General features: G+C 43.8%; 1 protein-coding gene across 3 annotated transcripts; it reads left to right on the top strand.

Moving 5' to 3' along the window:
* Positions 1–1,073: 1,073 nt before the first annotated feature.
* UPK1B (uroplakin 1B) lies at positions 1,074–23,906 on the top strand. Of its 3 annotated transcripts, none has more exons than XM_032630524.1 (9): positions 1,074–1,145; positions 10,956–11,043; positions 12,091–12,291; positions 12,561–12,671; positions 14,618–14,692; positions 15,375–15,497; positions 16,882–17,061; positions 21,435–21,518; positions 22,965–23,906. In XM_032630524.1, exons 2-9 carry the CDS (start codon positions 10,975–10,977, stop codon positions 23,013–23,015), a joined length of 894 nt encoding a protein of 297 aa, XP_032486415.1. In that variant the 5' UTR covers positions 1,074–1,145; positions 10,956–10,974; the 3' UTR covers positions 23,016–23,906. The 3 variants fall into 3 exon arrangements, with proteins under 3 accessions (XP_032486415.1, XP_032486417.1, XP_032486416.1); XM_032630525.1 differs by having other exon boundaries at positions 1,126–1,145; positions 10,899–11,043; XM_032630526.1 differs by lacking the exon at positions 12,561–12,671.
* Positions 23,907–24,668: the final 762 nt, after the last annotated feature.

Below are 24,668 nucleotides of genomic sequence, written 5' to 3'. Positions count from 1 at the left end.
TACTGGCATCTCCAGCCTCCACTACCAGCCCCCTTCAGGGATTGCTTTAGCTACAAGCACCTTCCCAGGGCAACCCACATCTAAGGACTGATTATAGAGGGGCCCAAGGCAGAGCGACTGTGATAGGGCATCCTCCTCTAGAGTTTCCTGGGGCTGTCCACCCTGCATGGCAGCTCAACTTCTCTCTCTGCCCCGTCCTATTTCTTCCCTCTTCCTTCCATGGGTGTTTACTCGTTAATAAATATACTGCACACTGTACTCTGTCTCAGAGTCGGTTCCTGAAAAATCTAACCTGACCCATGAGAACTCCCAAAGTCTATTGATTAAGGCACTCAGTAAATCCTGACATTACTGCCAGGACCCATGGCTCATGCCAGGCTAAGTAAACTGTGATGCACGTATCCGTGATGTGTTATGCAGCCATTGAAAGAAATGTTTGTTTTGTTTAGACGTTGTTAGTGCTGTTATGACACGTGGCGGCTCCAGAGGGAAGAAGGAAAGAAAAAGGAAGGGAAGAGAGAAATTAATTGAATAACATCAGATGAGTACTTGAGCCCTCTCTCTATCTTGTAATCTTTGTTTCCAGATCTCTTGCCCCTTATTAGGCTTTGGACCAACTCAGTGGGAGCATTTACTTGGGCAAGTACTCTCCCCGTAAATGTAGAGTCTGCAAGATATAGAAACTGAAATTAGACATGACCCTGGACACATAAATGTGTACCAGCCTGACTGTGAAGAATTGGGACAGTGGATAGGACTTTTAATGCATAAGAGCAGAATTAAGCATTAAATCACGCTAGTAGAAACAAATCAAATCAAAATCAAAACAAAAGCCCTGAGTGTGTGTTCGAGGAAGCCCAGACCTCCGAGGAATCCAGAAGGTGCTTGCATCTGTCAGGGTCACACATTCCAAAGTAGCAGAAATCTACTGGCTGAAAGTTTCCTGTTACTTCCGGCCTCAGAAAGGCAGGCTCAGGCAACATCGGGCTCAGCCCATGTGAGGTGCCTTCTCCCAATCACAGACCACCCTCCCCTGGTCCCAGAGGTTCAAAGGATTGGTACAGGGTAGAAAAGCACCTCAGGCCAGAGCAGTGTGCACAGTGGGCCGGCACAGTACCAGGAGGTGGAAGAGGGGGAGAGGACAGGTGAGTAGATCCATTCCACTGGGCAGGGAAGATAACTGCACTCTTAGTGGTTGGGGAAGAAGTTCATTTCCTGATGAACAGAGTCTATCATTTTTTGTAATTTAGGATATTGTGACTCTTCTGTTCTCTTTAAACTGTACAAACTGCTTTCTTAACCCCTTTGATATTGTCCAGTTCTCAGAACTGAGATAAAGTTCTTCCAGGGGGTGTTATTCACCCATCCTGATTTCCACCTCACATTTCCACCTCTTCACAGAAAGACCAAGAAAAATCCAAGAACCCTGGGAAAACCTCTATCTCCTGATTAAATCTCAGATAGACAGACACCTTTAAGGACCTCCAGTTTCCATGTAGAGTTAAAAAAGCAAAAGGAAAATTAGCCTAGCAGAGAGAAAGTTTCTTAATCTTCTTGTCAGAAATCATTTGGTCCTGTCTACTCGTAATGGGATTTGTGAGGCAATTTACTCATGCTTCTTCTTGGCAAACAGTTCTGCTTAATAAATGTTGAAATAGGTCAACAAATTAGCTTTTATCTACACAATGTTAGTTTTACATAGGTTATTTTTACTCTTCACCAGTTGGTGTTTCCACCAGGATTTGCAGGTTGTATTTTTTGTTCTAACAACATTTCTACACATAATACAGATTAAGTTTCAAATAATAACAGTATCATTTTATGTTTATGAGCTTAAAACCCCACTTATAACTAGCTTTAAAGATATTTATGACATTTTGAATTTTTATGAATTTTAATGTCTTTTTTTAAATTAAAGATAATGTTTATTGATCACTTTTGCCTGAATAGAATTGCCAAGCATAAGGAGAACTCACTTAAATTTTATATATATATTTTTTAAGTTATATAATATAACTTGGGTCGTATAGTTTTCAAACCTTATAAAAAATGTTTGGCTTTTTTTTATTAATCTTTCTCAATAAGGAGAAATTTTCCTTATTTTTCTTTCTACTACAACAGACTATTTTTGCTTTCTGCAACAATGGGCTTATAAATCAATCACCTATATTATTTTTTAACTATCTGGAAAGAATCATAGACTTGTAAGTACACAGGGGATCTTAGGCATCATCTAGTCAAGAAAAACAAATGAACACTCGGAATTTCTTTTGACCTCTCCTGCTTACATTCTTAGGAAGAGCAAACACTGATCAGCCCTAGAATATGCTTCCCCTTGATGCTGAAATCTGAGCCTCATGGCCATGAAGGCTACCCACACCCCTGGTGCGTCACTGTTACCTAACCGGGGCAGAGATCAAATTCATGAGGAGGTGTCTTAATTTCACCTGCCCCAAGGAATCTCCATGGTACTCCTGCCCTGGGGCTGGGCATCCCACTGGCATTGCCCACACCCGAGGTCCTCACTTGGCTGAGAAGGCCTGAGCCATTGCTTACATCTTACTCCATGACTTCAGGTGAGTGAGTGACAGCTCAGCACAGCAAGCATCAGGGATCTACAGCAGTGCTGTCTCATAGAACTCTGCAAAGACGGAAATGTTCTACATTTGCCTATTAAGCACTTGAAATGTGGCTAGTGCATTTGAATTTTTTATTTTATTTAATTGAATTAATTTGAATTTAAATAGCTACAAGCCTCTACTAGTCACCACACTGGTCAGAGCAGGTTTAGAGCTGTAAAGCAAGAAAAACGAATGGCTGCTGTGGGCCATGGGGGTCATGGCCATGGGAAAAGGCTCCTCCTTTCATCATTCCCACGACCTCGTCATCCCCTAAGTGTAAGCAGACCAGCAATTACCCTGATCTAATCTCCACAGCCATCTTTATCCCCATCTCTGAGTCATACAAGTGTCTAATCTTGTTCTGGGTTTCAGAATCTGGGCTAAGGCAATAGCCTCTTATCTGTTTCATCCTCTCCTATTTCTCCTTTTTTTTCTTTTGTCAATCCAAATTTCACTAATAGGAGCTAAAGTGTGAGGTGTGGTTTGTGTGTTCTCTGGTCCAACAAACTTGGGTGAGGAAAAGAGGTAATGAGCTTGAAAAAATGATCTCATGCTTGATGGGTGAGTCTCACTTCTTTTTCCTCCTGCTTTGAAAATTTGTTTGTTTAGTAAGCAGTGGTGTTTAGACCTATTCAATGTGTCTGGAAACATCAACACTGTAGGGATGAATAATTTTTAGAAGAAAACAAACTGAATGAAGACACAAGAAAAATACATAAAGAAAACTCCAGCCTTTCAAAACTCTGTACTCCTCAGAGCAAAGGAGTTCCCTGGAGGTTGTGCAATTTGAATAAATCATCATGGTGCCAGGCCACTGGGCAGCCTTCCATAGGGTGGGGCTCACAGGGGCTGTTCCTGTGTGTGGAAAACATTTTGAGGTGAACTGTGCACTTTCAGGCAGGGGCAATGTCGTCTCTGAAGGGGGACAGCTGCTATTCCATCCTCTGCCCGCTACCAATCCCATTTTTTAAAATTCACCCCATCCCATCCACTTCCTTACTAGCTCTCCCAAATAACAAAAAAAAAAAAAAAGAAAGAAAGAAAGAAAGAAAAAAAAATCAAATATATATGAAGGAAACACTGCTTTGGAATAACACAGGAAAGTTTCAGGAAACCCCATATTTGAAAAGCTCATCCATACTGGGAGCTAAAATGGAAGGGGGGAAGGGCAGATACACCATATTATCAGGAGTCAGTCTCTACTCACAGCCCGAAGCCCCCAAATCATAGGTTAGAAAGTTCATCTGTTCGTCTCTTCTCTCTCCTCAGGCCTCCTTCCCTGTCAGAGTGTCTTCCCTCTCCCTTTGGAAATACAAGAACGGTTTCTACTAAAACCATTCACAATGAGGCATTGACATCGATGGCTCATGAGGCTCACGGTGCCTCTTTTATATGTATTTGCATTTTAACCAGGAGCAAAGGAGTATTCTTGAGTTATGGGAATTTGGAAATTAGAGTGAAGAGTGAGGAACACTTTGAATGGAGGTTGAGGGTAGAAGGTTCTCACCTTGTCAACTTTGTTTATGTGACTCCCCTTCTGGCTAAACTTGTAAGGAAAAAGGGCAGGGGAGTATCTCTTAATTTTAAAGAAACATAAAGGGAGGTGGTATCTCCCTACGTTAAAAAGAAGAAAGATCAGCAACAAATTCAATACAAAGGCCTGGTTTAAGAGTCAGGAGATCAGGACTGAAATCTTGACCCTGAAAATGACATATCGATGATCTTGAACAAGTCACTTTCCCTCCCAGAGCTTTGGTTTCCTTGTCTGCGCCATGACGGAGCTGACTATGAAGCCTCTCGGTTTGCAGCCAGAGCTGATATTCAATCATGCTATGAAAGGGCACATGGTCAATAATGGCCCTGAGATAAATGACATCTTAATTTCTCCCTAATCACATACCTTCTCAGTAAGACAAAACTACTAGGAGTGTAGTCACTGACTTTTAAGTGTGTCACTCATCAAGTAATTTGAAGTGTATAATTTTTGTTTCTTTACTGCAATTATTTGTCAAATGAGTTTTTAAAATGTACAGCAATCTATTCCTTTGTGGGTTCAGAATTAACTTATTAACAAACTTGGGTAAAGAAAAGAAGTAACAAAAAAAGAAAGAAAAACGGTAATGAGGTGCCACGTTAGATTGCCGTAGCAGAGACCAGTAGGGAAGAAAAGCCACACACGCACACATACATACACACACACACACACACACACACACACACATCCACCAAACAGGACCCAGTGTGGGCTCGCTTGGAGAGCTGTTTGCTTGGGGCAAGAGAGGTAGGTAGAGAAGGAAGGATAATTCTGGGCAAAGGTAGTTGGGGAAAGAAAACGTTTTTTAGCTGAGCTTCAGAAGGTGGTAAAGAGTTCAAGAAGAAGAAATGAGAGACCACTCAGAGGAGCAGAGGAAGGTAAGTAGCTGGCCATTTGGAGCCTGGTTGGTACTGATTGAATATAAGCTGAGGAGTTTGTACTTTATCTCTTTGGTTGTCCAGCCTCCCCTCCATGGGCCAGAAAGAATAAAATGATTGGGTCTGGACAAATACTGTAGGTACAGGGAAAGGGAAGTCATTAGTCTGTCTCTAAGAGCTAAAAAGCCAAAAAGTTCTCAAATTTAAGTGCAACAGAGTAGGAGAGGAGAAATTTGGATTTGGAGAGATTGGTTAGCAGGAGAGAATGGGTGGACAAAGCCATCTGGCACCAGGAAGCAAAAAGGAGCCTATGGCTGAGCTTGTGGTGGAGCAGGGGCTCTGGAGGGCTCTCCTTTGAACTGAGGCTGTAGGGAGCACCTGGGTCTTCGTTGTGGTGCACGGGCTTCTCATTGCAGTGGCTTCTCTCGTTGCGGAGCACGGGCTCTAGGCATGGCTTCAGTAGTTGTGGCGCGTGGGCTCATTAGTTGTGGCTTGCGGGCTCTACAGCGCAGGCTCCATAGTTGTGGCACACGGGCTTACTTGCTCCGCGGCATGTGGGATCTTCCTGAACCAGGGCTCAAACCCGTGTCCCCTGCATTGGCAGCGGATTCTTAACCACTGCACCACCAGGGAAGTCCCATCATACAGTATTTGTTTCTCTGTCTGACTTATTTCACTTAGCATAATACCCTCCAAGTCCATCCATGTCATTGCAAATGGCAAAATTCTATCCTTTTTTTATGGCTGAGTAGTATTCTATTGTATATATATACCACGTCTTTATCCATTCGTCTGTTGATGGACACTTAGGTTGCTTCCATATCTTGGCGATTGTAAATAATGCTGCTGTGAACATTGAGGTGCATTTACCTTTTTGAATTAGGGGGGCTTTTTTTCAGATATATACCCAGGAGTGAAATTGCTGTGTCATATGGTAGTTCTATTTTCAGTTTTTTGAGAAACCTTTCCACAGTGGCTGTACCAATTTACATTCCCTATGTGGCTCTGTTTTAAAACAAAATTAAATCACTAGTTTTAGATGCCTTCATCATTCACTGTTTGTTCTGGTCCGTCTGCTTCAAGAAACTGAGGCAAAGGTAAAGAAATGAATATTGGTTGGGTAACTAATATTGTGTTAGAACTTCACACATATTCTCATGTAATTTTCATAGTACCCCTTTTAGTTAAGTATTGCAATACCCAGTTAGAGATAAAGCTCTACAAGATTAAGTAATTACCAAAGGCCACAAAACTTCTAAGTGGTGGAGCTAAGATTCAAAGCTAGATTTGTGCAAAGCCCCTGCTCTTTCTACTTCACCGTACTCTAACCTGCTCTGCAATAAATGTCTAGGCAAGTAACTCACTCATATATTCTTCTCACTCAAATATACATTTTTAAAATTTATGTCATCTGCCTTTTTACTGAGTAAAATAATTTATTGAGTGCCTACCACATGTAAAGCGCTGTGCCACTTTGGACTGAAAAAGACAAATAAAACAGGGTCCCAGGGCCGCCTTCTGCTTTGGAGACTCTTGCAGTAAAGTGCAGGAAGCCCTTCATAGGTTGATACCAGGAGGAAATAACGCACAAGGGGAGCAGAACAGAGTCCTCCCTGAGTAATTTCTGTGTCAGGGGGGAAGCAGCCCCAGTACAGAGGAGGAACCTCAAGGGTCATCTCTGCATCACCTCATAATCTGGACCAGAGGCTCCAGAGCTGGCCAAAGCCTAGGGATGAGGCCCAATGGTGGTGTTAACTGTTCAGGAATGCTGGTGCAATGTGCAGAGGGCCCCTGCCATAGGGACGTGCTGTTTGGTACCTGACTCTGGCCATACCCCAAGCACAACTGGGAAGCTTTTTTCCCTCTCCCAAAGAGCTTCCCCCCTCTCCCCCAGCCAATGAATCCTTCCATGGAAAATAAAAAGGGGCACAGATGGGAGATGGGTAAGGCTTTTAGCACTCTCCAACAGAGCAGCCCTTGAGTAGGGAACAGGAGGAAGGTGTGAAAGAGGCTGCTTCACCTCAACCTAGACGCCTTTGGCTGTGGTATCAGTAACCATTAAAACCTCCCTCCTAGGCCCCAGGGGTCACTGGTACATAAAGCAAAGCCACAGCCCAATAGCCTCCCCTTCCTAAATATTCCTCTAGTTATTATTCATGCTTGTAAATGATCTTGATGTTTACCAATCACTTCGACATCTTTTATCTCAGTGATCACAACAATCCCATCAACAAGTTGTGTTTTACCCATTTTATAAGTGAGGAAATAGACACTGAGTGGCATTGCCCAAGGTTACACCATAAGGACTGGGCAAGACTGCGTTTGAACCTTGGCTGTCTAACACCAAGTGCGGTGTGCTCACTGTTAGACCACAGCCAGTAGACCACCCTGCGAGCTGCCAGAAGCCTACACTTGGCTGTCTAACTGCCACCCCTCTTGACATTTGTGGCTGTTTGGGGGATGCAATAAATATTTTACGTCTTCTAGACAACAACCTAGTCAACTACAAGTGGCCGAGGAGAGGCTATGAAATGCTGGCTCTCACACTGACCTGCACATTTGTATCTCTTCTAAGAATTTTGTTCCCAAGGGGTGTGTGAGAAAGGTGCAGGTCTGGAATACATCTAGACAGATTTTCTGGAACAACGTGTGGGTGCAGCTCTGGGTTTGGGGCAAATGTGCAAATATGAGTGCAGTGTTGAGGGGCTAAGGAGGCAAGAACTTAGAGAAGTGAGCGAAGAGAGGCCCAGTGATTCTGACCTTTGCAAAGGCAGGATCACCTGAGCAGGGAAAAGTGGTACCTACTCTCTCTGCTCCAGATTTGGTGAGGAAACAAGCCAGGTGTTTCTTCTTCTACTGAAAGTATTAGCCATATGGCAGGTCTTTACAAACTGCAGTGTTAACTTAAATGATCTGGGTTTGAGTCTCCGCTTTTGCATTTTCTAGCCACGTGCCTTGGGCAAAGCAATTAATCCCTTTAAGCCTCATTTTCTGCATCTGCAAAATGGCAAGAAAACAGATTCTCCCCTAGATCCTCCAGTAGGAGGACAGCTCTGCTGACACCTGGATTTTAGCCCCATGGGACTCATTTCATGCTTCTGACCACCAGAACCATAAGATAATTCCCTGTGTGTTGTTTGAAGTCACTAAGTTTGTGGTAATCTGTTAAAACAGCAATAAGAAACCAGGACAGATTTTGGTAAAAATACCCATTTCTCAGGTCTGTTGAGAGGATGAACACAGAGTGCCAGCATGTGCTGAGGACATTAAATGACAGCTTTCACCATCACTTTATTATGTGCCATTATCTAAGTTATTATGCACCGCTGAAGGAGGAGAAGGAACGCGTAGCGGAAAAGGAGAAACATCTAGTGAGCAGCCACTTCAGCATTCTGTGCCCATCCACACAGTCCTGCCTTCCTAAATCAGATGCCCCTCCCTGGCATCTCCTACCTCATGCTTGTCTAGATTTCTTCACTTTACTCTCCTTTTTCCTCACACCAAGTTCCCACCTGTCTCCTTCCTTCTTTTTTCCCACTCTGGTCTGCGTTTCCCCACCCTAATTCTGACTTGCAATTCTTCCACGGAGTATTCATATGTCTCTTCCCCTTTTTAAAAACTCTGTGTGGCAGAGTCATCTTTGGGAAAGTATGCATCGTTACAGGATATATTTGGGTCACTGGGGCCAGCTCTCTTGTTCAGGAGCTCCTCCTGGACCAATAAAGCCCTCTTTCTTTGGTGACCTACCTGTCTTCTTCCTTTTTCTCCATACCCCTACTTTCCTCCTTTATTCTACAGTGTACAGTCATTTTTGCTGTACAGCCATGTTGCTACAATCACACTTTAATTCCTTGAAAGAACAAATTGTCTTCTTTCTGTTCTTTAAGCCCAGCTAATGACCATAAACAGGCTGCTATCTGCAAATGGGTCCTAACTGGTACTGGGTGATAATGGGGCTGCTTTGGGCCTCTTTTGCCCTTTACTCTCTATGTACTTGTGTTGTCTGAACTTCTACCTTTCATGGTCTGTTTATCTGTGTCTCTAGTTTAGACAGTAACCCAACTGGTCAGGAGCAATATCTGTGCATTCCAGTGAGGAACTTTATAATGTGGCTGATCCAGCTACGTGAGTAAGGCTCCCCGTTGGGGGAGGTTGTGCATTAACTCCTTCGCGGCGCTCAGGCTCCACTCCGTCTAGTGTGCAACAATCTCGGGAAAGAATGAATGACATTTCTAAGCCTGAAATGACATTTCCAAGTGGAAAGAAATGAATGGCATTTCTAAGCAGAAGCTACGCAGAGGATCTTGTAACTATGGCCCCATTTCTTCTATTCACTTGGCAAACACTGATGGAGTACACCATGTGCCCAGTTCCGGGCCAGAAAACTCTCATAAATTTCAACTCCAGTTCCCACCACTGCCCAGGTGAACAGGTAAGGGAAAATATTTAGAGATGTTTAAGATTACTTGGAAGGTTGTGAATACTTACTTTAGAGTGTAACAATGAAGTTACAATTTAGCAAGTTCTGAGTCGAATAGAAGGCTTCCCTCCCACGCACGCCAGAAATTCAGCCAAACTGGCTAGTGTGTTATCTCCTGGGCTCCTTACTCTTCTAAGCCTCTACTCCCTGACCTTTCCTTTCCTTCTACCTGGAATGTCACCCCCATCTTCCTCCCACTCCCACCCACCTCTTCTTGACCCATCAAAACCATATATACTCTGCACGGCTTACCTCTTCCCTCCTCAGAACTCCCACGATACTTAGGGTCTTATTAGACAAATTATAATGATTTGGGAACACAGCTTCCCTACTAAAGCCTGAAATTCTAGAACACAACAATCTCTCTTACATATCTTTGTGTCCCTCAAAATGCAAGTTGTGTCATATAACCCATTTTGATTTAGAGCCTGAGTGGATGAAGTGGATAGTTAATTTAATTAACAAACCACTGAAAGATGTGGATGGCTTATCTCAAGGTAATTCAAGTGCAAAGGCCAAAATAATTCACCCAAACACTTACCCTGTATTCCTTCCAGAGGATCCTCAGGGAGGGAGAGACCCGCTTTTTAAAGTGCCAGACACAGCGCTAAGCCTTGGAAATAATTTCTGGGAGCCAGCATGGGCTGGGGAGAAGCACTTGGGCTCTGGAGCCATGCAGACCAAGGCCTCCAGCCCAGCTCTTCCACTTACTGGTTGTATGACCCCGGGGAACTTAATTTACCAATTTAAGCTTTAGTTGCCTCATCTGCAAACTGGAGCCTCCCCACCTTTTTTCTTCTTCTACCTAATTAGGTTATGAGAATGACATGTGTGTATGTAAATTACCTAGTAGAGTGGCATAGAGAAGGAACTAATGTTAACCCCTCTTTCTCTCCTCGCCCCCCGCTTATGTGACGGGGTATTTTTAATTTGCCAACTATATTTGAAGATAACAATACATTCTGAAAATGATGGGTTTTAACCGCTGCCCGGAGTCCGTATGGGAACCAGTTGCCCACTCTGCCCATAGGTTTATCCTTTGGGCTTCCGTTTGCCGTGACCAAGGGCAGGAAGAGCCATACCAGGGACCTTCAGTGTGCTTCATCACCACCTCCGGTCTGCCCTCGGTGACTATGGGGCCTCAGTTCATCACTCAGAAGGATGCAGTCTGTATGTTCCATACCCTAAAGAACTGCTGGAAGTTGGTGATTAGACTCAGGCTGGCTTTACTTTTTTTTTTCTCCTTTGTAAAATTACTGTGATCACTGAACTGAATAACCAAACTTCTTCCATGGCTAAATGATCACATGACTTGGTTTGGGTGCTCTGGAACACGAGAAGGCGGTGCACGGTGGTGTGACTTAGTTCTGCTGTGGAACTTGCAGCAGCAGTCTTCATCCCCTGCTCCTAACGAGTTGTGATGTTCTCGGCTGTGTCCTCAGCTTGTGGGAAACCGTGAAGATGGCCAAAGATGACTCCACTGTTCGTTGCTTCCAGGGCCTGCTGATTTTTGAAAATGTGATTATTGGTGTAAGTAATGAGTATTTTCCAGGAAATTCTGCTCTTCCTGTAATTATGATTTTAGATCAATCGAAAGTGAGAGTTTAAAGGGAAATAATGATATAATGACTGGTTCCCTACATCTTTTCTTCCTTTTAAGAAGTGTGTTAGTAAAACATGCTAACTAGAAGTTAACTATTTAAATAATCCTATATAACTATGTAATATATCAAAAGACCATGTGGAAAAAAAAAGAGAGATTTCCCTCCCAACTTTAAAACGCAAGAATCTAAAAGCAACCACGCTAACCACAGTCCGTGTCCAAGCACTCTCAACACACATGCTTTGGTGTGTCTTTCCTATCCCTCCTTGGTTTGATTTCCACAGCCTCCACTGTTAAGGTTGTTGGGGACAGATGTTTGCATCTTCCTGTGCTGGTCACACGGGGGCGGGGGGGTCAGTACTGGGATGTAAGAGTAACTCAGAGGCCAGGCTGCGTGGGCACAGTGTGGTGAGAGCACTTAGGAATCAGGATCACTGGCTCTGGGCCCAGCCCTGACTATGACTCTGCGTGACTCCGGACAGGTCATTGCCTTTCAGGGCCAAGATCCTTCATCTATGAAATCCAGGGGGCAGGAAAGATAACCACCAAGGTTCCTCCCAGCTCTAATGTTCCATGGCTCTCTGGCACAGAGAACATGACCAGGACCAGTTTAAATATTACAATCCAGGAATATGGACAGTGGGCAGTGGGAATGGGAGTGAGAGATTATCTTCGTACAAGAAGTCATTGTTTGAGCGGTTCATGCCCCAGGGGTTTTATAGATGGTCTGAAATTGTCTGGGTCTCCTGCCAAAGAGCGAGAAGATAGAGCGAAATGTGGAAGGAGGCATGAAACCAATACGTAGGATGGAAGGAGATGTTTGACTTCCTGGCAATGAGGAGTTTAAGTCAGTTGCTCAAAGCCTATGCAGGGGACAGAGTTAGTCTCTCTTACCACCATGCCCCTACTCCTCTACCCCTTTCCCAGTGCCGCTCTCATGGCCGCCAGCCTGACAGAACCCCCTCTGCCCCCAGATGTGCGGCATCGCCCTGACTGCAGAGTGCATCTTCTTTGTATCCAACCAACACAGCCTCTACCCGCTGCTTGAAGCCACCGACAATGATGACATCTATGGGGCAGCCTGGATTGGCATGTTTGTCGGCATCTGCTTCTTCTGCTTGTCTGTCCTGGGCATTGCAGGCATCATGAAATCCAACAGGAAACTTCTTCTGGTGGTAAGACCTTAAAACTCTCTACATTTCTCTCCTGGACCAATTTAGATGGATTGTTTCTTCTTCCCTGAGCACAGTGCTTCGGTTTTCAGTGGGATAGGCGGGAGCACAGAGTGCCAGGTGAGGAGGGAGTAGAGGGGAAGACCCTCCCTGCAGTGAAGATTATCCAAGTGGGGTCAAAGATGCTCTCCTCTATGGGAAGTCCAGAAGAGTCCAGAACAAGAGAAGCTGAAGGGGAGACACCTGGAGGTCACCTGTTGAGTATTTTCCAGATCTTCGCTTCTCTGACTGGTGTCTGCATGGACCCAACAGATACAGCCAGGAGCTACACAGGCCAAAGGAGAGACAGTGAGAACTTGATAATTAGACTTTTTCTCTTGAGAGTAAGTAGTTTAAAATATTGTTTTAATAGTGATCAAGTGTTGATATATTAGGATATAAATCACAAAATATGCACGAATTTTTAAGAGAAAGCATGAGCTTTTGTAGACATTTTTGAGCTCAAGGCTGATGATGTTGTGGGATGGCCTACACTTCCCATTTCACGCATTCACTCTGCTTTTCAGGGACCCTAGAAACCCATGCTGGGCAACATGTAGAGAACAGCTGCAGCTCCCACCTGCCTGTGGAGGCTCTAACTCTGTGGACCCATAGGGAGGCTTCTGCCCCAAACCTCAGACAGTAGGTTGTGCCCTGCCTTTGCAGATGGGAGCAAATTTGCAGCCAGCCGGGCTAAGAACCCTCGGTGTTGGGTCTAAACTTCTACTCCCTTCCCCCGTGCTCAGAACAGCAGTTTCTCGCCCTGTGATGGGGCCCCATCCCCACTCCCTACCTGAAATAACTCTCCTAGCCAAAGGCTGCAGGACCTGAGTTCCACCTTCATGGAACGAGTCCAGCAAGCTAAGGTGCTTGTTGGTTGGCTTTTCCTGTGAACTAACATCATCCTGGTACCTAGGGAATGTAGAATGTTTACATTCTCTGGGTCTTTAGTGTGAGTTAGTTCCAGGGCAAAAGAACCCACTTTTTCAGGGTGGGGTTAAGGAATGCAGGGAAAGGTAAAGAAGGGGCAGGTGTCCTTAGAGAAGAGCTTCAGCTGCATCCCAGCCTCACTCTGGGCCGGTCATGTGTGTCTCGCACAGCCGGGAACATCCTCCACCATGCCTGGCAAAGAGATGGAGCAGCGTGCCCTCCACGCGGCTGGAGGAGAGAACACCTGCACCCTGTGCCTCCTTTCTGGAGCGTCTCTAAGGGGCTTCTGAGCCTCTTTAAAGGGAGCCAGCAAAGCTCTCGACAAAGAGCAATGCAGCCGCTAATACAGAGGGAGGCAATGCTATGAGGCCTCTGAAGGGGCTCCTGCTATTAACTGGTGTTAACAGTAGCCAAAGCCTTTTTCTGGGCGGAATGGTTAGGGCAGCAGAGGGCGCCGCTCTGAGAACCGCCCCTGCCCAGGGAGGGAGAACCGTTTGCCCTGCGCTCCTCCGCTAACACCGCCGCAGCGCCCCTTCCGCAGAAGAACCCAAGCACCATAAACGTATGTGGAAGGCTGAGGACAGCAAAGATAGGACTTGTGCAAAGAGTCCCCGTCCCAGCTTCGGAGAACATTTGTCCTTCAGATATTTGCCAGCCATAAACAGGGGCAGTGTGTTGTGGAGCCATCACGTGTGCATGCGTACTCTACCACACACACATACGCGCACACACACAGCAACAAAACACACAATGCGCTGTTTCACTCAACTGACCTGATGCAGCTGGAGTGGGAGTGAGTGAGACAAGATGCTGGTGAAGAGCTGTGTACCCGGAGGCTGCCTGCTTCTCTCTAATAAGACTGGACGTTGCCAAGTGGGAAGACGGTTATTAAACGCAGCCCTATTCATCTTTGACCTCGGTAATCCTCAATTCTCAGTAAACCATAAAGAAAATGTCTCCCAATGAGAGGGGAGTTGTGAGGCTCTACATAGTGTGTGCTACACTGATTCTCTTGCCAGCCATTGGACGAACACACACACACATACACACGCACACCAGTTCATTCTCTTGTATGTTTTTCCCAGTTAAAATGGAAATGCAGGGTACTGAAATGAGAAAGCTTTGTATTCAATAGTCGTTTGTTCTCTGGGGAAAGGAGAAGAGTTGATCTGATTAGCACCTAGCACCAAGTCTGGCTCTAAGCAGCTGATCAACGAGGGTTTGTTGAATAATTATGTAAATGATCAGGAAATTATATTTAGGTGAATGTGCTGCAGAAAACATAACAGTTATTTGTAAAAACAAAAAACTCTCTTCGGAGGTAGATGTAATTCTTGTATTCCATTTGTTTCCCTTCCAGTATTTCCTTCTGATGTTTATTGTATACGGCTTTGAAGTGGCATCTTGTATCACAGCAGCAACACAACGAGACTTTGTGAGTACAACCTCAAAAGACAGAGCAGAAATGACCATATGAATCGTCATTACCATCATAACACTATCATAACTGACACATATTAAGCCCTCACCCTATACCAGGCATTGTAATATGCATATTAATAATAAATATATAATTTTTCCCCTCACAGTAACCCTATGAAACAGGTATTCATTTTATAAATAAAAATAAAATGAGACTTAAAAAATAAAGTAACTTGTCCAAGGTTACGCAGCTGGTAAGCGAAAGTGGGATCCTGAATCCGGGCCATGTGATTCCCAGGGCCCAAGCTTGCACCGCCGTGCTCTTCACTGCTCTGCCACAGCCACTGGCCTTCCACTGGGATGAGCAGGAATCCACCACATCTGAGACACTCTCCCATCCAGCACCCTGCTTTCTCTCCTTTTTTCCATTCCCTGGCCTAGGCCACCCCACAATGCCTGTCTACCCTTAACTCACTGGAATTTCTTTGGAGATGGGGGTCTTCTCCCTACAAGGGGGACTTCCGCCACCCAGAGCAGCCTTACTCCCACCCCTAGCCCTACTCAGTGACTCTGAGCTCAGTTTTGCTCCAGGAGACAATGTTCAGGGACCCCAGCAACATGCCAAGCAAATCACTTGGCCTCCTTGAGGATTACTGTGCTAACTCTTCCTCTTGTGTTGCCTCCTCCCATAATAGTTCACACCCAACCTCTTCCTGAAGCAGATGTTGGAGAGGTACCAAAACAACACTCCTCCGAACAATGATGACCAGTGGAAAAACAATGGAGTCACCAAGACCTGGGACAGGCTCATGCTCCAGGTAAAGCCTGCAGTCCTGGGGAGATGCCATTTGGTACCTAAACCAGTATCCAAGGGCATATGGATGGTTAGGAATGAAGTTAAAGTGTGGGGACCACTGCCTCCAAGGGGGCTTCCTTCACAAAGAGACTTGACATAGGCAAGTTCCTCTATTCCTCTCATTTACTGGCAGGGACTAGGGGGTGTACACATGACTCAATGGGACCCCTAGATCTATATTTTATTTTAAGCCAAGATGTTGATTAGCTTCCATTTATAGGAGTAATGACATTGGTAAGAAATTTAGATTAATCACACACTCTGCCTCTTAGAACTCAAGCATCACTTACATTAAAAAAAATGTTGCCTCTGGGCTTCCCTGCTGGCGCAGTGGTTGAGAGTCCGCCTGCCGATGCAGGGTACGCAGGTTCGTGCCCCGGTCTGGGAAGATCCCACATGCCGCGGAGCAGCTGGGCCCGTGAGCCATGGCCGCTGAGCCTGCGCGTCCGGAGCCTGTGCTCCGCAACGGAAGAGGCCACAGCAGTGAGAGGCCCGCGTACACCCCAAAAAATGCTTTTAAGATAGTCACTTTATCACCAAGTTTGCTGAATATATTTATCTTAAAAGTTGAGAGATGCAGTAGTATTTATTTCTTCCCTTGAAACATTTTAGCAGAATTTATAAAATGGAAGGAAAGTGATGTGAATTGTGTTTTATCCCCTATCCTCAATTCTATCTAGAGTAATATGAGCTACGTGTTAAGTGATCTTCCTTTCCTATGTAGAGGCAGAACCATGTGCCACTAGGTTTTGGTTATTTTTTCCAGTTTATTTTCCCCCATTATAAAAATAATACATAATTGCTCCAGAAAATGTTAAAAATACAGTAAAACAAGAAGAATTACTCACGATTTCTTCACCACAAAAATTTTAATTTTCTGATTCTCAATTTGCTCGTATGTAACATGAGAATAATTATAACTCTTTCACATTATTGTAGCAAGATATTCATACTAATAATGATTAACATTTTTTAAGGGTTTACTATGGGCCAGGCATTGTGCTAAACGTGTTAAATGCATTGACTAATTTATTCCTCACACAGCTCTGTAAGGTAGGTACTATATTTGTCCCAATTCAGTTAAGGAAAATGAGGCTTAGAAAGTTTAACTCGTCAAAGGCTACAGAGCTCATTAATGGCTAGTAAGGTAATAAATGTAAAAGTATTTTGCAAACTCTACAGTGTAATACCTTAAAAACACCTTCAGCTCTCATTAGGGGATTTTTAGTAAACGTAAGATACAGTATAATTTCCATATCTTCTTTCTCCGTAAAGTCTCAGTTGCCACCTTGGTGGCTCTAGCAAGGATTATGGAAGAGAATTTTGTTTCTCTCATGTGCTGACAGGACAATTGTTGTGGTGTAAATGGACCATCAGACTGGCAGAAATACACCTCTGCCTTCCGGACTGAGAATAACGATGCCGACTACCCCTGGCCTCGTCAGTGCTGTGTTATGAACAATCTTAAAGAACCTCTCAACCTGGAGGCCTGCAAACTAGGGGTACCTGGATACTATCACAATCAGGTGAGTCCTTGCTTCTCCCAAGACCTGCCAGGAGGTTTTTCTGCTGTTTATGAAGAAAATACTGGTTAACTGTAGGTAATAGTCTCTCACTAAGGAATTCTGCATCCTTTTCCCTAAACCTCATGTTAGCTATTTCCTTCTCTGTTAGTAAAATGTAAGTGCTAATCTAGGGCTGATCTGGGAAAATTTACATTTTAATAAATGAACAGAACGCGAGAATTGCAATAGCAGAATCCAATTTTGTTTAAATGAACACTATTTGTATAATGTATAGAATTAGTATTTTGAAAAATATTTATATCAAAGATTTACTCTATTTTTGCAAAACGTAAATTGAAAGGGATGATATACAAAAGGAATGTTTTGCCAGTTCCAAAACAAAGGCAATTGCTGAGGGTAGATGCAGTAATGGTACACCCACCCGCCTCATTCAGTGGTAATGTAGGACAGTCTTAATAAAATATTAGATTGGTGATTTGGGTAGAAGCTAATTCACATACAAGTGGTTTTTGAAAAAGTGTTTCCAGCCTGATGAGAGTGCAATACAGATATTAATTCATTTAAGGCTCCGTGGGTAGTGCCACTTTGATCCTTATTTTACAGAAGAGGAACTGAGATACAGAGATGCTAATAATTGCCTTGCCCAAGGTCATGCAGCTGGTAAGTGGAAGAGTCAGGATTCAAATGCTAGCAGCCCGGCTCCAGAGCCCAGACTCTAAGCCAAGAAAGAACTTGGTAATAATCCCAAAAAGCCCTGAAGAGAATCCTCATACACTTGAAGTCAGCCTCTGAGAGGCTTACACTGCTGTGCCTTACCACTTGGAGGAAAGCGAGTTGTGTGCCAGTACATTAAATAATTGAGAAATGCCGGACTCTTTGGTCTTGCAGGAAATAATACAAAACGCATTTTCAGAATGAACGACACGGCACTGCTGGTCATCATGCCGCCCCTGGAAGGGTGCCTGGACTAGGATTGGTTGCATTAATCCGGAGAATGACGTGGGAGTGATATAGATTATTTTACAGAGTTGTTCAGAGCAACCCTCATTTAGCCTTTTAGAAACATTGTTTTGGTATCATTTTAATTAGTTATATTCAGACTGCTAAAAAAATTAAATTTACTGCCTATAATCACAATATGCAATGTAACGATCACTCTGAGAAATAATAAACTGCTTGTAACATTCCAGCCTTGGAACTAGTCCATGCAGATGTATCTTGATTGGATTGTAATTCCATACAAACTGTATCATATCTTTGAAAGAGACCAAAAAGGACGTTTGCCATCAGATGATTGGTTTATTTCACAGCCACACTATTTTCCCTCACACATAGAACATTCTAGTAATAAGGGACACTTTTGTCACACCCTCCCTAACAGTCCTTGGACTCACCACGTCCTCTACTCACTAGCTATACCACAACTACAAAGTCATGTCACTGAGCAGTACTCCCACACCAAACTCCTGCATCTTGAAATTCCTCTCTGTCCCTGACTCCCTGTGCTCCTACTTTCTCAATCTCACTCATTCTTCACCCCTGACATAATCTCTTATCTACTCATCCTTCCTGCTTCTCCCTACCCTGGTCTCCCAGATTCCCACATGCCACCATTCTCTCCGAGTTACAGGTCCTGCTAATTCTCCAATAACAATCCTTTTCCACAAAGCAAAGTACGCCACCTCAGTACCTCATATACTTTACTTCTATTATTGCAGTTGATACCTTGAAATATAATTATTTGTTTGCAAGCCTATTTTTTCTATGAGTCTCCTTGAGGACCATGCATCCTTCAATTCTGTATCTTCAGTACTTAGCATAATGCCTGGTACAGAGAAGGCATCAATAAATGTTTGGTGGGTGGGCAAATGAAGAGGTGAATGACCCTTTTTCACATCCAAACTGTAGCTTTGTGAGATCTGCAACGCACAAAGAAAGGCTAACGAAACTAGGGAAGTTGTCACAAGTGTAGAAATAATAGAAACCCACCAAATGTCACACAGCATGTCAGACGCAAATATATATGTTCTTACATCATGGCTCATCTGCCCCCAAAATGCTGTATGCAAATTCTAATCATACACCTCAAGAGCATTATGATGGAACTAAGGGAGATCAAGGTAAGCGCCACTACAATGAGAAAAAAGCATCATGAAAGGCACTAAATGAGAAGAGGTGAAAAACTGGGGTTTTTGTCTGTGAGCTTCATGAGGGCAACACCCATTTCTGCCTTGTCACAGCTGAATGCCCAGCCCAGTCCCTGGCACCTGGCATAAGTGGGTTTTTATACATATTATTGGACAAATGACCACTTCCCAGGATTGTCAGGGGGATCAAATGAGTGATGGATATAGGAGTGTTTGTGAACCATCAAGTGTGTCACAAATAATATCCTTGTAATTATTACTTCTTATCACATTCCATTCATCCTAATCAGGTGCCTGCTTTGTGCCAGACACTTGTTCTAAGTTCTAGAGATTCAACAATGGACAAGATAAAACCCCTGCCCTCGTAGAGCTTGCACTGTAGTATGGGAGACAGACCACAAACAAGTTACCAAACCAATACACAATAAATTCCAGGTAGTGATAAGTGCCATGAGCAGAAATAAAGCAGGATATAGAAAATGATGGGGGGAAAGGTATTTTTCTCTGTGGTTGTCAGGAAAGGCTTTATTAAGATGATATTTGCACAGAGTTCTGAATTAAGTGAGGAAAGGAGACCCTCACTTAAAAAAGATTGAAGAAGAGAGTTCTGTAAAAAGGAAGCAGCAAGTGCAAAGGCCCTGAGGTGGAGGCCCTTAGCTTTTTGGAGGAACATCCGTATGGCAAGGCTGGAACAAGTGAAGGAAGAGTAGGAGGCAAGCATGAATCTAGATTTTGTAGGGCCTGAAGCTTATCAGCTTTGTGGGGAGGGGTTCTCCTCAGGAAAAACAGTTTAAACTACACATGCAAAACTAGGTACAGGACTTTGAAATGGTCTTGCAAGGAAGCAGCCCTGAGCCCAAGCTCATTAGCTTTGCAGTGAAACAACCTCCTCTGGTGGCGGCTGGGGTCACAGGGCCATATCATACAGCACCTCATAACCATTGTGAAGACTTAGAATTTCATATTAAGAGTGGTAGGAAACTTTCAGGGGGTCTTGAGAAGGAAGGTGAAGTGATCTGACATGTTTTACAAGGATCCCTCTGGCACTGTACAAAGACTAGTAGGGCACCGTGGGTGGACTCGGGCCTCAGGGAAACCAGCCAGGAGGCGATTGTAGGAATCTTGAAGTGAGGCCGTGGTGGACCAAGGTGGTAGCAGGAAGTAATAAGTGTTTGGATTTGAGATATATTTTAAACCCAAAAGTGTTTGCTTAAGAGAAAAACAGTTAAGGATAATTCCAAGATTTTTCATTTGAGCATCTAGGTGAGTGGGGGAGTCAGGTAGATGGAGAGGTGTAAATGGGGGAGAAATCAAGGCGTATATAGAAAAGGCAGGACATGCAAGTGGATGAACCAGGGACTGGGGCAGGGTTAGAAAGGATAGAACTTCAAGTGGCTACCTGGAGACCCTGGGCGGGGCCTAAACTTCAAGGTCAGCCTTTCTAAGACATTTCTCTCTGGATCTCAGTGTTCATAAAACCAGCCTGGTCATGGCATCTCCTAGGCATTCCTGTGATTCCAAGGGCTTTAGTGGAGGTCGCTCAGATGGCAGGTCTAGCCCCGTACGTGTGTATCACTCCAGTACTTTGCATAGAGACTAGAACAGAATGTGCTACATATAAAACTTACCAGATTATGGCATGCATGAATGAATGACGCGATGAATAAAGAATGATTCACTCTCTCGCACGCACCCCGTGGCTCTTCTACAATACTATAAAGATATGTTGAAATATGATGTCAAATGAGAGTTTACAAAGCATGGTATAGGAGTTCTTTTAATGACTAAAAAATAAAGCCTCTAATTTTCACTAACTGGAAGAACTTTTACTGAAAAACAAATCAAAAAGTGACCCTGCCCTCAAACAAATCAGCAATAAAATCTTTGGGGAGAGGAAAAAAACTCAAATTTTATTAAGAATACTTTACATTGCCACATATTCAATATGAGAAAAATGTTATGCTAAAACAGCAGCACCTCGGTTAGATTGAATGAAAAAACAAATAAATAGGATATAGAATAGTTCTTCATAAGGATTATTCCTATAGATTATTCCTATTTCTTCAGTACAGCACCACAACCTACTTGTCCACAGGAATGTAGAAATAGCCTGGTTATGTTAAACTGGATTTTGGGGTGACATTGATTCAAATCAGCTTCCCACCCATCTCTTACATCTCTTTTCTGGTCCCTTTCATGTGGATATGGAATCGCCCACTCCTCCAGGGCTGCTACGAACTGATCTCTGGACCAATGAACCGACACGCCTGGGGGGTTGCGTGGTTTGGATTTGCCATTCTCTGTTGGACTGTGAGTATTTCCCATCACATGTTTCATTTCTGGGAGGATAGTGATAAGGAGAGACCTTGAGATGGCCCCTGGTTAACCCAAGCACGCTAGACTGACTAGAAAAAAAGCTTAGACCTGAAGGCTAGTCAAGAAGCTGCTGGCACCAGGGCAAGGACAGTGGATTCCCTCGGGAGGTAGGGCGTGAACTTCCCCTACAAACCAGATCCTTCTCTGGCTGACTGGGATGCACTTGTGTGCTCCTCCATCTCTCCAGATCTCATAAATTCATTTCAAGTAGATATCAAAGACAGTCATCTCTCTAGATGCCTCCTCTAACCTGCCTCCCTCCTACCAAAGAGCTGCCTTCACCAGTCTCACCTTGTTCTTCTGACCACTCTTATGTGAGGCACATGCAGCAAGAGGGTAGAATGGTAGGTCTCAGCCCTGAATGCACATTTAAACCTCATGGGGGAGCTTGGGGGACAAAAGCATACCTGAACCCCAACCTCTGAGATTCAGATTTCAGTTGATCTAGGTGCAGGACCCAGGTCTCTTTTTTTTTTTTTTTTTTAATTTTCCAAATGATTCTAACTTGTCGTCAGGATTAAGAGCCATTGCATTCAGGAAGCAGTCCCAAACTTTTGGTCTCAGAACTCTTTTACATTCTCTCAAATATTACTGAGGACTCCCAAAAGCTTTTGTCTATGGAGGGCTGTATCTATTGATATTTACCCTGTTGGAAATTAACACAGAATTTTTAAAAACACGTGTTAATTCATATAAAATAACAAACGAATTACGTTACTATTAACAATATATTTCTGTGGGAAAAAAGTGACTATTTTCCCAAACAAAAAGATATGAGAAAAGTGGCAGTATTTTTTTTTTTTTTACATTTTTGAAAATCTCTTCAATGTCTGGCTTTAATAGAAGACAGCTGGCTTCTCATAGTTCATCTTCATATAATCTGTTATAATATGTTGCTTAGGTTGAAGGATTTGAAAGAAATCCATCCTACACACTGGTATGTAGTTGAAAACACAGAAGTGTTTTGGTAGCCTTATCTAAAAATAATTGTGAATATTCTCCTTTGGTACTACACAAAACTTGCTAAGTAGTAGTTTCTTAAAGGTTAGTTGCAATATGAAATCTGAAACTTCATCAAAGAACTTTTAGGACTCTGTTACATTAAAATACATTACATTGGTTTGTCTTGCGGTTTGCATAAATTTTTTACCCATTCGTGATTCTAGAACATCATGAGTTGGTCATTTGGGGAAATATTGGTTCACTGTGTGACAGGATTGACTCAGAGTCACCTCTGCCCCTGTGATGATGCTTAAGGCAAGATCATTCTTAAAAATCCAGTGTCACCTGAGCCTGAACGAACCTCATATCATTTTTCTGCAAGTACCAGATGTTTCTAAAACAATTCCTTATTTATTTTTCTTTTCCTTTGTATTCCAGTTTTGGGTTCTCCTGGGTACCATGTTCTACTGGAGCAGAATTGAATATTAAGAATAAGTGTAACCACCATACCACTCCCCACAGTGACTCTGGATTTGGTGCTGGAACTCCTAATATTCCACCTCTGTGCTCCCCGGGAAATTATGCATTCTTCCTCAAATTGCCAAGTCAGTTGGTGTGGAGTTTCTTTAGGTTCTTTAGGCTCTCAGACTCCTGAAATTCTTACCACTAATGATTTCACCCTGATCTAGGATTCTGCAACATTGTTATAGACCGTAGGAAAGGGAGAGTTTAGGATAGTAGATAATAACTATTGCCATCTCTGTTTATTTTTAATTTGGGGGCACAAAGACATTCAGAGAAGCCTGTCTTATCACAGCAAGCCAAGTCTCTATTTGGACAGCAAATCTGCCTGTATTTCTCTCTGCTTTCTAAAAGAAACCTTCAAAGGCTTTCATTCATCTCAGTATTGTCCGCGTGAGAGAACTAAGGAAAAGACTGCTGAAATATATGTTTTGCCTTTGTTCTATGGTGGCTCCCATCTACAGAGACTCAAGTGATTCTCTTAATGCCACCTTGGGATCCTTTTATTCTCCAGGACAATGCCCGATCTTGAGCGAACAATGGTTGAAGTTTCCTCTCAGACATTGCAGAGTGATAGGTGTTAGTAACCTCAATTCTCCCACTAATTAAAAGTATGTGGCCTCCGGGGGACAAAGGAGGGACCTGTTATATATTTACCAATCTCATCCCATCCGAAAGCCCCTTTCAAATAAGGGAGAAGCAAGCCCACTGTTAGATAGGTGATTTATGGTGATTTTTTTTACTGTCAAAATATTTCTCTTCTGATCTATGTTTCCTTTTGCAATCCTGAAGGAAGTTCTTATAACAACATTTGTCTACTCTTATAAATAAAGAAGGCTTTTAAATATGTTCACTTTCTTTTCTTTTTACCAGTGTCATTATTGGTCATATATGAGGCTAGCAAAATGGGTCTTCCAACAGAAGAGCTTAGTAGGCTCACGGGAATTAAAATTTAGGAGATGGAAAATGCAGTCAGGTGTGGCTTCCCTCTGGATACCGGGTAACCCTGCTGTACAGTTGAACGATTGGAACTTCCACGTTTACTTTTTGCTCCTGCTGCCCTTTGCCCAGAAGTGGGGATGCAGTTGCTGCTCCTCAGATCCTTTCCCCCTGCATCTCTGACTCCAACTGCTCAACTGTGTCCCCTAGGAAGGAAATGTACCTGTCACTTCAGGGTCCCACTCGCAGCTGACTCAGTCACATGGAGTAGCCCACTCCCAGGCCTCGACCCAGGTTCCTGTGCCTCAGTCTGAGCCCCGGGGCAGGGAGGGACAAGGAGGGGGCGGCGCTATAGCCTGCACCTGGGCGGTAAAGCTGGGGGCAGCAGCCGGATCGCTCCTGCTCTGACACACGACCAGCTTGCCCCTCCCCTGCCTCACTTGCCTCTCCAGGACAGGGCTTGGGGTGTCAAGATAAATGACACCTGCACTTGACTGAGAAGGTTCTCTCTGTGGTCTTTTTGAAGAGAGGAGGAGAAGGAAATTCGAGCTTACTCTGGGCAAAGCTTTGAAGCACCTCTCTCCCTTCTCTCTGTCCATCCTCTCTCATGTGTTCTGGTGCCTTCTTCTTCTGCTGCTAACTGGATTTTCCAGTGCCCTCATGCATGAGCAAATCCTGTCC

The sequence above is a fragment of the Phocoena sinus genome, chromosome 4 (assembly GCF_008692025.1).
Source record: "Phocoena sinus isolate mPhoSin1 chromosome 4, mPhoSin1.pri, whole genome shotgun sequence".
Lineage (NCBI taxonomy): Eukaryota > Metazoa > Chordata > Mammalia > Artiodactyla > Phocoenidae > Phocoena > Phocoena sinus.
This window is presented reverse-complemented; position numbering and strand designations above follow the sequence as displayed.

What these genes read in the sequence shown, in the direction of transcription:
- UPK1B (XM_032630524.1), top strand. Translation starts at nt 10,975, where the DNA reads ATGGCCAAAGATGACTCCACTGTTCGTTGCTTCCAGGGCCTGCTGATT. An exon ending in CAGCAACACAACGAGACTTT is followed by an intron (nt 14,693 to 15,374) that starts GTGAGTACAACC and finishes CTCCCATAATAG; the next exon opens with TTCACACCCAACCTCTTCCT. An exon ending in GGGACAGGCTCATGCTCCAG is followed by an intron (nt 15,498 to 16,881) that starts GTAAAGCCTGCA and finishes ATGTGCTGACAG; the next exon opens with GACAATTGTTGTGGTGTAAA.